Raw genomic sequence first — 12,190 nt, 5'->3', positions numbered from 1 at the left:
CAATCTCTCTGTTTGTATGAGTAATGAGATAAGACGATATTATAAGGCTTTTGACTTGCAAGGTGTCATGGAATGTGCTGCGTTGCCGGGAAAGGGTCACTCTGCTGACGGGAAAGCTCGTCAATCCCGAGATCCTGTAGTGTAAAACGTCGATGGAATAAGGCTAGACGGCTAGACGGACCGCGTCCTGTCGAGGACTTTGCGAAAGCGTGGATTCATATTTTCCAACCAGACCGCGCGTAAATTCGAATAGCTTTTCCTTGTCGGCCGTGATCTGTCTAGTGGGGTCGCTTCAGTGCCGTTTCCTCCCTGTAAATGATAATCAGATGTACCATCATGGGACACAGAAACAAGTTCGACAAATGGTGAGCCCTCTGTGCGATATCCTGGAATGTAGCAGATGTCGGCCAGTTTTTCGGTCTCGCCTGTCAACATGTCAGCTTCACATCTGTATCAAGTTGATATGCTGTTGTGGCCAGTGACGTATACGCACGGAAGCCTCGCCGTCTCCAGGGCACAGCTCTCACTCACGGATATAGACCCGCGAGGCCGATCATCTGTACAATGGAGTATTATGGTTACAGACGCTCTGCGAATTGAATATCGGGCGGTTGGGGAGTAAATTATTCTCCATACCGATTCGTCGAGTCTCTGTGGCGTATCCCCACGAGGTTACCCGGGGCCACTCGATAGCGAGGCTAAAGTCGAATAACGACCGCTGTCTATTGGGCAAGGTGCTTTATTGCGACTGCAATTATATCTCTGGGACAAGTCTGTCATCAAATTACTGGATTTATCAAGATCCTTCACCTACTAAAAGGCAATGCTCAATGCGGCTGTAGTCGACTTTTATTCCCCTGCCTCGCGGATAGCAATGCCATCATTTCAGTTCTCGCTAGTTTGAGGAAAATCACGAGCTTTTCCCTTGACGAGAAAAGTGGTTATACTAGACTGCAGATATAGTATACCAGCATATGTAAAACATGACGAAATTGGAGTCTTGACATGCACATGGTCGACGTCGAATGGCCATCCCTGGCCGGCGCAGTTGATTATACGTGCTATTTACGGCCAGCATCACTATTGGCAACAATATGCGCCACAGCCAATTAGCGCCTCTGAGGGACATGGCTTGATGGCGTTTGGTCCCGACCGCCACCTGCATAACGATAGCGTCATCGCTAGTGCCGATCAGCCCGGAGCAGCATGATAACGATAATTTATTCGCTGCTCGCGGGATAACTATGTCGGTGTAGAAATCGCGGAGAGCTAAGAAAAAGAATGCATCTTTTCGGGTGAAAAAAAAAAAAAACAAATTTCCAAAACAAAAGAATCCTGGGGACAGGAAGACAGGAATCAAACTTCGCCTACTACTTTATAGAGTTTACTTGGTCTGGAACTGGTCACACAAAAAAGGATGATCCAAGGCAGCGGGAATGAGTACGTTGATACGCGTATTAGCTCACCACACCCGGAATGTAGAGCCAGAGTATAAACATGGCACCTTGAGGAGGGGTGGTTTCGCTGAAGATGTAGGGTCTAGTCAAATTGTCTCTCCATCAACTCATCAACCAACTTGAACAATCATTCTGCCACATCCACCGTTTTGTAAAAATCGGAGCTATCATGGCAGACAAAATGAAGGCATGGCAGGTTGCCTCCCCTGGCAGCATTGAGGAAAAGCTCAAGCTAAACACCAATGCCGCTCGACCGACAAGCGAGGATCTCAAAGGTCAAGACATTCTGGTCAAGGTTAGCAGCGCTGCGCTGAATCCCGCCGATTACAAGGTCATGGAGATTGGTCTCCTTGTAAAGGTCGCTTTATCGTTTCCCAAGGTTCCCGGCATGGACCTGAGCGGCGAGGTGGTCGCCGTCGGCCCCGCCGTAACGGACATTATCGTCGGCGACCACGTCCTGGGCCGTCTCGATCCGTTCAAGTCGACCGGTGCGCTGTCCGAGCACGTCGTCCTGGAGCGCGACGGCTACGCCAAGATTGCGCGCGACGCAGACCTCGACCACGCCGCCGGCCTGGGCACCGCAGCGCTGACGGCCTACCAGAGCATCCAGCCGCACGTCAAGGCCGGCGACAAGGTCTTCATCAACGGCGGCTCAGGCGGCACCGGCACCTTTGGCATCCAGATTGCCAAGCTGCTCGGCTGCCACGTCACCGCGACGTGCTCCACGGGCAAGATTGCCCTGTGCAAGGAGCTCGGCGCCGACGACGTCGTCGACTACAAGACGACGGATGTGCTCGGCGCGCTGCAGGCGGCCGGCCCCGTCTACAGCCTCTTTGTGGATAATGTCGGGGCCGTGGGCGACTTTTACGCGAAGTCGTCGTCGTTTCTGCTGCCTACCGCGCCGTTTGTGGCAGTCGGCGGCGGCTCGGTCGGGCATGCCGCCAACGTGGTCAGCGCCATGCTCTGGCCGTCGTTTCTCGGCGGCGGCAAGAATCGATTCATTAGCTACTTTACCAAGAACAAGCACGATGACTTGAATCAGCTTGCGCAGTGGTACAGCAAGGGAAGCCTCAAGTCTGTGGTCGATTCAACGTACGAGTTTGGCGATGCGCCGGCTGCGTTTAGCCATCTCAAAAAGGGATCTTCCGCGGGCAAGGTGATTGTGCACATTGCAAGTAAACCTTAGCTACGAGAGATTGTATTTTGAGTTTGGCCTGAATATTTGATATCGAGCGATAAAATAATTAATTTACCATGTACGCCTGCTCTGGCTGTGATTGTTGCTCTCAGGGAATGCTTTGCCAGTGATGCATACCCACCAATGAGGCGCCACCACCAATTTTTTTTTTTGGCAGTGTGCTGTAATAAGCTGTCTCGTCATGAAGCATATTAAGCCCCTGTTTGGTTTCTGTATAATCTCGGTAAAATTTTCATCATAATGGCTCGGCTTAGCAGATTGACGTCACTGAAAGATACTGCCCTTTTCGCCAAGACTCGTCGTCGGCCATACTAATACCGCCTTTGATTAATAGTCGCACTGCATGCGTCAGTGATATAATAACCAATGACTTGATCCTTGAAATGACGAGCTTGACCGCAAAGTCCTTAATATAATGAGACTTAATAATGAGACTTAAAGCAGAGAGTGGATGCCCCCGAGCTGTCGCGTGTCTCATGTTATTGCGTTTAATCGCTACGTCGATATCGCGCTTTCTTAGTGACATACGGCACTGGTGTAAGCCTCGTATTACTCTCCAAGGTACAGGGGATTCTGCCAGTTTTCCTCATTGCTGCTTGTGTACCATCTATCTGCCCGCAAGAAGGAACAAATTCAAGCGGCACAGAAGCTTATTCGGCCCAAGGCCAACGAAAGAGCTCCCTTGACAATCGAGGTGGGACGACATGGTCAGCGAACTCGCGACCTTGCTGTTGAGGCTAGAAACTCCAAGACTGTATGCAACTATCCCTGCCGCAATTCATTCTTTTGGATTTCCATGTCAACTTTGCGCTGTAGCATCGGCAGAGCTCTTTGTCGTCATACAATTCGGCATGTATCCGAGATTTATGCTGCTTCGACAAGTTGCAACGCCATGTTGATCAGCACGAGGCTGCCAGACTGGATGAGATCTGTCCGCTGAACACGCCATGCAGCAAGCATTTGATGAATATCGGCGCAATTCAAGCGGGCGCAACACCCAAGACCAGCGCTGCTCACCCGTTATCTGCCAACAGTCACATTGACCATCTTCTGGACAAGCTTCCACAACTCAACTAACTAATTGACAGCCATGACTAAATCTGCACGCTAGTGGAAATGACAGCCTGCGTTTCCGCATCTTGGCCTACGACGTGCGCACGTGGGCAAAGTCAAGTACCCGTAGCGGGCACGCTTTTCCCCATTGCGCTCTGAGAGAAAAAAAAAAAAAAAGGAGCTATTTTCAAGGTTCCTCTTGACTCGTATCAACCATGGTTTAAATCAGAATCGATATTTGACGCATGAAACGGTAAAGTTAAACAGCCTGCGGGAATATATGCAGGCCCTAAAATTGACTATTGGTCTGTTTGTCAACGAGGCGCTCATGGGGCTTGCCCGACCAGGCGTTACATTGGGAAGGGATCACCGCTCTTGGCAGCATTCGTATGGCTAATAGTTGGGATTTCTTTGGTTCTGGCATGTGGAGATTGCAATCTTGGGCTGGTCTTTTGCAAGGCTGGCAGTGCAGCCTGCGGGCCGCCGCTAAACACGTTGCCCAGTCTTGTTGTGTTGTTTTTCCTCTTGTTCAGCTTTTTGTGCCGTTTGGGTACAAAAGTCATTTTGTCTCTCGGCTCGGCTTGTCAAGGTACAAGTCAAAGTAGTTAGCTTGGTAGGAAAAGCTAAAAAGCGGGCGTGCCCCGGGTTCGGCTTTTTTTCTTTTTTTGTGACTTGTCTGTATCGCACTTGTTCTGCCCACTCGTTCATCCGTCCCTGTCGATCGCACGAGGGTTGCCCCAATTTCATCATGACCAAAATCTTGACAGCATTGGGCCTTGCGCTCGCCTCTACTGGCCTCATAGCCTCGTCGACACCTGTCGATGCCTCCGCTGATGGCGCTGCCGCTGCCGCCGCCGCCACTAAGCCATGCCTCAAGGGACCTGCTCTGCGACACTGGCCGAGCGAGGCCGCAAAGGCGCTCAACGCCATGATTGCCGCCAATGCCCACCAGGGTCGCTACGCCGCGTTCGACATGGACAACACCAGCTATCAGTTTGATCTCGAGGAATCGCTGCTGCCATATCTCGAGAACAAGGGCGTCATCACCCGCGACACCATGGACCCCTCACTCAAGCTCGTTCCTTTCAAGGACACCCCCGACCACAACGAGACGCTCTATGGCTACTACCTGCGTCTCTGCGAGATTGACGACGCCATTTGCTATCCCTTTGCCGCGCAAATATTCAGCGACATTCCTCTGCGCAAGCTCAAGGTCTACGTCGACGAGCTCCTGGCGCTCAACGACACTGTCCACACGAGCTACTACGAGGGTGATAAGCTGATCAAGGTTGACGTCAACCCCCCCAAAATTTTCCGAGGCCAGGTTGAGCTGTACAACAAGCTCATGGCCAACGGCATCGAGGTCTATGTCGTCTCTGCTGCATCCGAGGAGCTGGTCCGCATGGTCGCCTCCGACCCCAAGTATGGCTACAATGTCAAGCCAGAAAACGTCATTGGCGTCACCACTGCTCTGAAAAACATTAGCAGCAGCGATCTCACCTCTGCGCGAAAGCAAATCAGCGACGGCACATATGATGAACAGGCCAATCTCGACCTGATTATGACTCCTTTCCTCTGGACCCCAGCGACGTGGAAGACGGGCAAATGGGCTGCCATCCTGTCTTATATTGACGAGTGGAAGAAGCCCATCCTAGTTGCTGGCGATACCCCCGACAGCGATGGCCCCATGCAGTTCCACGGCGTCGACGTGCGCCGCGGCGGCATCCACCTCTGGGTCAACCGCAAGGACAAGTACCAGAAGCAGATTGATCAGATGAAGGCCGACTTTGCTGCCCAGCAGGAGGAGGAAGGCTGGCCGGTGACGGCCGACAAGAACTGGGTTACGGTCAAGCCGAGTGACATTCTGTAAAGGGCAGTTGAGCACTGCGTTTCAAGGTATAGCGCGTGAATTTGGGCAAAAGCCTCCGTATAATAAATCTCATGTACACCACTTGTCCATGGCACCTTTATATGCCAAGACGCTCGTCAATCATGGCACATACGTAAATATTTGGGGCGAGGGCATATATTTGGGCTTGCACACAGCCTCCACCGGCTTGGTCTGCCTGCATGGAGGGGTAAAGCCTTGTTGACTGCGAGCTTCATGCAGTCGAGGATTCACGCGGAAAGCTTAATTTTTGATTTTTAGTTTCGACTCGGCAGACAAAGAACAGCAACCACGCGCCTCGGTAAACGACCCAGCTGAGTAAGGGGAATTTTAGCTTGACGTGGCAACGCCATGAGGCGCCGCCACGACACGCTCCAGACCGGGAGGCTGGCTGTCCTCCAAAACATGTCGCCGCCTGCCGATACTGCGACACAAAACGAGGCCGACTAGCCATGCTCATCAATAAGATGGCCAAGGAATTGCGTGGGTGAACAGCGCTGCGATACTTGGCCAAGTTTGAAGCGGTAATCGAGAGCCCACCGTCGGCTGTATGTCGTAAGAAGCCGCAAGGAAAATAAACTTTATAACCGCTAGGGCTGCAGAATCGAGAATGGCCGGATATCAGGCAGGACATATCAAAATAAAGGCAAAATACAATGTCTAACAACTAGATGTGTGAGTATTGTGTGTGGGGGATAAGAGCGGCTCCATATATGGCTACCAAGAGTTGTGAGCCGAGCTACCACCCTCTCTTTTCAGTACAGTCAGTCCACCACCCTAGAAGTATCTTGTCTGCACCAGTTGCTTCTGTTCCGTGGCAGAATTTGTAGCTAACCTGTGCGTAATTTGCTCAAGCTCAACCAATTGGCTAGATACAGTTGTACTGAGTACTCGACCGCATTTCAGGTCCTTGACCGGTTGCGAGCCCGCATATACAGTAAGCGACACTTATATCGGCCATGTCCGGTGGATCAAAGACGCCTCCCCCACGATGCTGTGGCGCGGGGAAGCCTGCAATAAGATATCGAGTATGCACACTTGTTAAACCGTCAGCCGGGGCATCAACCACACAATACGTCAACACCTGAAAGAGAGGGGTGGGAGGGGATTGAAAGTTTGGGGTAAACTGCGGGTATATTCCTAGTGGTGGCCCGGACCGGGACACGCAAGGTTTCCTCTTTTTTTCTTACTCACGATCAACTAGGCAAAGAACCTTTTTTGGACTGGTTTCTTCCCCTGGCAAAAGCCCTTAGGGGGGGAGAGAGAGGACCTGACTAGCACTGTGCGGCGTCCGCCGATGACCGGCACTCGCCCGTTGGTGTCAGATAACCAATTGCCAGTAAGGAAACGCTGCTCTATCGCGCATATGCGGCAACACTAGCCCAGGTTTACAAATGGATTGTTCAAATATAAAACTTGGGGGCTTCTGTGGCAATGCTGAAACGACATCGTCAAAGGACCAATATTTGATTGCCAAGAAGTCACAATTTGCATATTTATTGCTCAGTCTCCGCCCCGTCCAAAAAATAAAAATCAACGAAAGCCGATTTCAATACTATAACCAATTCGTCATAAATCTACTACAATGGCAAAATACCTCGGCCTTCGAGGCCCATTACTGACCCAAGCCATCATCTGGCTGGTTGTGTGTCCAGCCTTTACCTGTTATGGCTACAATATCAGTGTCGCTGGCGGTCTCTTGACGCTCGAGTCATTTGTCGCCATGTTTCCATTGCTCGACACCATCCATACCACCGGAGCGCAGCAGTCGCACAATTCGACGATCCAAGGTAATTCGTGATTCGGGGGCGGCCCTAAAATTCTTGCCCGCTTGGCGGTTAACTATGTGTTAATCAAAAAATGCAGGCACCGTTCTTGCGCTCTTTACCGTCGGTGGCATCTTTGGCTCGCTGTCCTGCATCTACCTCGGCGATCGCCTCGGTCGAAAAAGGGTCATCCAGATTGCGTCCATGGTGGCCATCTTGGGCGCCGTGCTCATGGCCTCGTCGTTTCATCTCGCGCAGTTCATCGTGGCGCGACTGGTGCTTGGCCTCGGCACGGGCGGCTATCTCGCCACCGTGCCCGTCTGGCAAGCCGAGATTTCTCGCGCGAGCAAGCGCGGCGCCCACGTCGTCCTCGACGGCATTTTCGTCGGCGCCGGTATTTCTTTGGCGTTGTGGGTAGACTTTGGCTTCTTCTTTGTCACGGACAGCTCCGTGTCGTGGCGCTTCCCACTGGCTTTGCAAATCCTGCTGCTCCTCTGCGTGGCCGGCTTCGTTTCGCTCTTTCCGGAATCCCCTCGATGGCTGGTGAAGCAAGACCGCATTGCAGAAGCCAAACAGGTGCTGTCTGCGCTGAATGACGATGACCCGGGCTCCGAGGCCATTGCCAGTGAAGTACGAGAAATACAGCACTCGCTGTCCATCTGCGGTGCGCTGTCTTGGAAAGCCATGGGGACAATGGGAGAGCAGCGGCTCTTTCATCGTACGGTCCTCGCAGCTGCTGGCCAGACATTTCAGCAAATGTGCGGAATCAACCTCATTTCCATGTACGCGACGACAATCTTTGAGCAGTATCTCCATATAAACCCAACCAATTCTCGCATTCTCGCCGCATCAATGGCGCTGACCCAAATCTTCGGTGGCTACTTGGCATTCTTCACTATTGACAGACTTGGCCGTCGATTTCTCATGCTTTCAAGCGCGACTGGCATGGGCATCGCCATGGCAATTCTTGCGGGCACCACGTCGGCGTCTACGAACAACGCTGCCCTCGTCGTCGCAGTCATCTGTCTTTTCGCGTTTCAATTCATCTACACGGTCGGATATTCTGGACTCACATTTCTCTACGCCACAGAGGTTGCACCGCTACAGCTGCGCGCCGCCATCAGCGCCGTTGCGACCGCCGCCGTGTGGACCTTTAACTTTTTGCTCGCCGAAGTGACGCCCATTGGCTTCAACACCATCTCCTATCGATACTACATTATTTTTGCCGTTTTGAATGCGGCCATTGTTCCTCTTGTCTACTTTTTCTTCCCCGAGACGAGCGGCCGCTCTCTGGAGGAAATTGACGAGATTTTCCTGCAGTCCAAGTCCATCTGGGATCCGCCTCGACTGGCCCGCACCTTGCCGCGGATGACAACAGACAATGGGGTCACGGTGAGGTCTCTTTCGGGAGACGATGACAAGAGTCAAGATGTCAAACAATAAGGCAGATGCCAAAATAAAACCGGGGGGCCCATCATCTCACATGCATCATCGCAGTGGGGTTTGCTGGGGGGCGAGAGGGCTGGCTCTCTCTCGAGGGCTGATTGGACTTTTAAATGCATCGGAATATTACTGTCCCCCCATTATAGTATATCAAGACAAATGATAATGATTGTTACGACACACTGAGACAATACCCCGTCACAGTGCATTCTATGAAACCCCGCAGCACACAATTACTAAATTTGATTGATGTGCAGTCTTGGCCTTGACGAACCAGTATTTGCGTGCCCGCCGAGGCAAGGCAGCAAGGGCAACTTTCTTCCATTTTCGGCCTCGGAAGTTATTTACCAAGTCCGTCTCGTACGGAAAAATGGCACTTTGAAAGCAAGTATCGCGCCGTTCACATGGTAAACAACGTCGGCGACGTTGGTGGTGGTGGGCCGGGCCCTCGCCGACGTCACAGTAGATGATCCCCTGCAGCAATACATGCAGTAAGAAGCTCCATCAACTCCGTCATTGTGTGTATAAAAGGCGTTCGGCCGGTCGCCTACCAGACCCGCGTCAGATCTATATTAGCATTCTTAATTCGTGACAAGAAAATTTTTGTCTGGCTCGCAATCGCTCGCAATCACTGTTCATCAAGAGATGGCTACCTCTACCGCTGCCGGGGGAAATCAGCCCCCAGATCTGGAAATGAATCACGTCAAGACGTCACATCTCGCAAACGACTCTGTGGATTCGTTTGCGTGGGAAAACTTGGAGGTCCAAGTCAAAGACAGGGCGTCTCATGCCCCTCTGTCCATCCTGTCCCAGAGCTCCGGCTTCGTGCGCCCGGGCGAGATGCTCGCCATCATGGGCCCCAGCGGCTCAGGCAAGACGACTCTTCTCAATGCCTTGGCCCACCGCATTGCCGCTGCCGGATCTACCACCACCGGCGATATTCTCGTCAACGGACAGCCCGTCAACTTGAAGACTATCCGAGACTTGTCTGCCTATGTCGAGCAAGAAGACTCGTTGATTGGCAGCTTGACAGTAAAGGAAACCATGGTCTTTGCAGCCAGACTCGCACTTCCAAGGTAAAAGTCCTCGAGGTTATTACTTACATGTCACTTCCCACTGACTGAGCTGCAGTAAAACATCAAAGAAGGATGCTCTGCAACGTGTCGACGACCTCATCAACAGCTTTGGTCTTCACGCTCAGCGAGATACCATTGTTGGTACACCCATCAAAAAGGGACTTAGTGGTGGTCAGAAGAAGAGACTTGGTATCGCGAGCCGTCTTGTCACGAACCCCAAGATTTTGTTCCTTGACGAGCCCACGAGCGGCCTTGACTCTGCACTCAGCTTCGAGGTCTGCAGCTACATCAAGTCTATCGGGCGGCAGAATAACGTAGGTCGAGGATTAATTTTTTTGTTCAGGTACTTTTGCAGTTCTAACAGTTTTCAACAGCTCATAATTATCGCTTCGATTCATCAGCCATCTTCCGCCACCTTTCGACAATTCGACAAGCTCTGCCTTCTCTCCGGCGGCAAGACATGTTATTACGGGCCCGTCTCCGACGCCTCCTCGTACTTTAACATGATTGGGTATTCCATCCCACCCGAAACAAACGCGGCCGAGTTCTACCTCGACCTTATCAATACCGACCTGGACAAGGACGGTGAAATTTGCGCCAGAACCGACAAGATCTGTAAAGCATGGGCAGCTTCAAGGCAGCGTGTAGATCTGGACACATCCGTGAGCAAAGCTCGACAACTGCAGCAAGTGAGCTCGCCTCTCAAACCTGAGAAGCCTGCGGCCTGGATGACACCACTGGTTCTGCTCCAGCGCTCATGGATCAAATCTTACCGAGACGTCATTGCCTACGGTATTCGAATCGCAATGTATCTCGGCCTTGCTATTCTGATGGGCACCGTCTTTTTGCGTCTAAAAACCGAACAGCAGTACATCCAACCATATATTAATGCGCTATTCTTTGGTGGCGCATTCATGTCTTTCATGGCTGTTGCCTATGTGCCGGCGTTTTTGGAAGACTTGAGCACCTTTAAGCAAGAACGCGCCAATGGTCTCGTCGGGCCACTCGGATTTCTGGTTGCCAATTTCTTGATTGGTCTGCCTTTTCTCTTCCTCATTGCCCTGCTCTTCTCAGCCGTCGAATATTGGCTATCGAATTTCCGGCCGAGCGCCTCTGCCTTCTTCACGTGGGTACTATGGCTGTTCCTCGATCTCGTGGCAGCCGAGTCGCTCGTCGTCTTGGTGTCTTGCATTTTTGACATTTTTGTCGTGGCCTTGGCCGTCACTGCCTTTGCCAACGGCCTGTGGATGTGCGTTGACGGCTTCCTCGTTCCCATGAATATCCTCAACGTGTTTTGGAAATATGTTTTCCACTACATTGACTATCAGGCCTACGTATTTCAGGGTATGATGGTCAACGAGTTCAAGGATCGCGAGTATCGCTGCGCAGAGACATCGTCAGGCCAATATCAGTGCCAGTATCCGAGCGATCTCAACGCACAAGGTAAAATACGAGGCACCGACGTGTTGCGCCAGTTTAGCATTGAGACGGGGCTTGAAGGTACCTGGATTGGAATCATGATTGGCATAATTGCAGGGTACAGAGTGCTTGCATATCTTGTTCTGGTACTTCGAAAATAATACAAGGTGCGTTATCGGAGCATATCCCCCAGCTTTTCGGTGTTGTTGGGCGCTTTAGGGGTAGACTCTGATAAAGGCAACTTTACGGACAAGGGAATAGATATTTATTGGTTATATCATAATAGTATTTAATTTTAGAGCATAGACCAGTTTATTTACTCAGTATTAGTAATCATATAATTATGTCCATTCAAAGAGCATTCATACCTAAGCAGTAGGGGAACAAAGTAAATAGCCTAAAATAAGAATCCATAAAGTAAATATTACAGCTACCAGCTACCTTAATAAATACAGCTCTTATATACGAATTTTAATATTAAATATACTTCTAAGCTATATATAATATTATTATTACTAAGATTTATAAAATTATTTATTTAGAACTCTAATATAATGCCTCTAGAGGTAGTTATATAGGCTAATTTATAAGGAATTCCTTCTTAATCTATAGGAGTAAGGAGCCTATAGTAGCTAGTAAGATTTAAAGAAGAAATAGACAGCCCTCCCTACTAAGACTAACTAGATATACTTATAATATTATTATTTTAAGAAGTAAATATAGATAATAGGCCGTAATAGTCCTTTATATTATATAAAAGTATATAACGTGGTTAATAAGCGAGCGGCGCAGATAAGCGAGCGGCATACCTACACTAGAGAATACCGTCTTTTAACCCTACACTATAATTACTTAATAACCTTAAATAAAAATACTTCTAATAAAGATAA

The 12,190-nt window shown here is 50.5% G+C and overlaps 4 protein-coding genes across 4 annotated transcripts; all 4 read left to right on the top strand.

Annotated features, from left to right (window-relative positions):
* Positions 1-1,638: 1,638 nt before the first annotated feature.
* BBA_08790 (zinc-binding dehydrogenase) lies at positions 1,639-3,732 on the top strand (the record flags this gene model as incomplete). Its single annotated transcript, XM_008603887.1, has 4 exons — positions 1,639-2,632; positions 2,990-3,002; positions 3,223-3,409; positions 3,472-3,732. The coding sequence occupies 4 exons, from the start codon at positions 1,639-1,641 to the stop codon at positions 3,730-3,732; spliced, it is 1,455 nt and encodes a 484-aa protein (XP_008602109.1).
* A 724-nt stretch (positions 3,733-4,456) lies between these two features.
* On the top strand, positions 4,457-5,578 carry BBA_08789 (phosphorylcholine phosphatase; the record flags this gene model as incomplete). Its single annotated transcript, XM_008603886.1, has 1 exon — positions 4,457-5,578. One exon carries the CDS (start codon positions 4,457-4,459, stop codon positions 5,576-5,578), a length of 1,122 nt encoding a protein of 373 aa, XP_008602108.1.
* A 1,603-nt stretch (positions 5,579-7,181) lies between these two features.
* On the top strand, positions 7,182-8,805 carry BBA_08788 (MFS sugar transporter, putative; the record flags this gene model as incomplete). Its single annotated transcript, XM_008603885.1, has 2 exons — positions 7,182-7,386; positions 7,463-8,805. 2 exons carry the CDS (start codon positions 7,182-7,184, stop codon positions 8,803-8,805), a joined length of 1,548 nt encoding a protein of 515 aa, XP_008602107.1.
* Positions 8,806-9,450: 645 nt separating this feature from the next.
* On the top strand, positions 9,451-11,461 carry BBA_08787 (ATP-binding cassette sub-family G member 5; the record flags this gene model as incomplete). Its single annotated transcript, XM_008603884.1, has 3 exons — positions 9,451-9,881; positions 9,937-10,195; positions 10,256-11,461. The coding sequence occupies 3 exons, from the start codon at positions 9,451-9,453 to the stop codon at positions 11,459-11,461; spliced, it is 1,896 nt and encodes a 631-aa protein (XP_008602106.1).
* Between the last annotated feature and the right edge of the window lie 729 nt (positions 11,462-12,190).

The sequence above is a fragment of the Beauveria bassiana genome (assembly GCF_000280675.1).
Source record: "Beauveria bassiana ARSEF 2860 unplaced genomic scaffold BBA_S00040, whole genome shotgun sequence".
Taxonomy (NCBI): domain Eukaryota; kingdom Fungi; phylum Ascomycota; class Sordariomycetes; order Hypocreales; family Cordycipitaceae; genus Beauveria; species Beauveria bassiana.
Note: the sequence above shows the minus strand (reverse complement) of the source record. Positions and strands in the feature narration are given on the sequence as shown.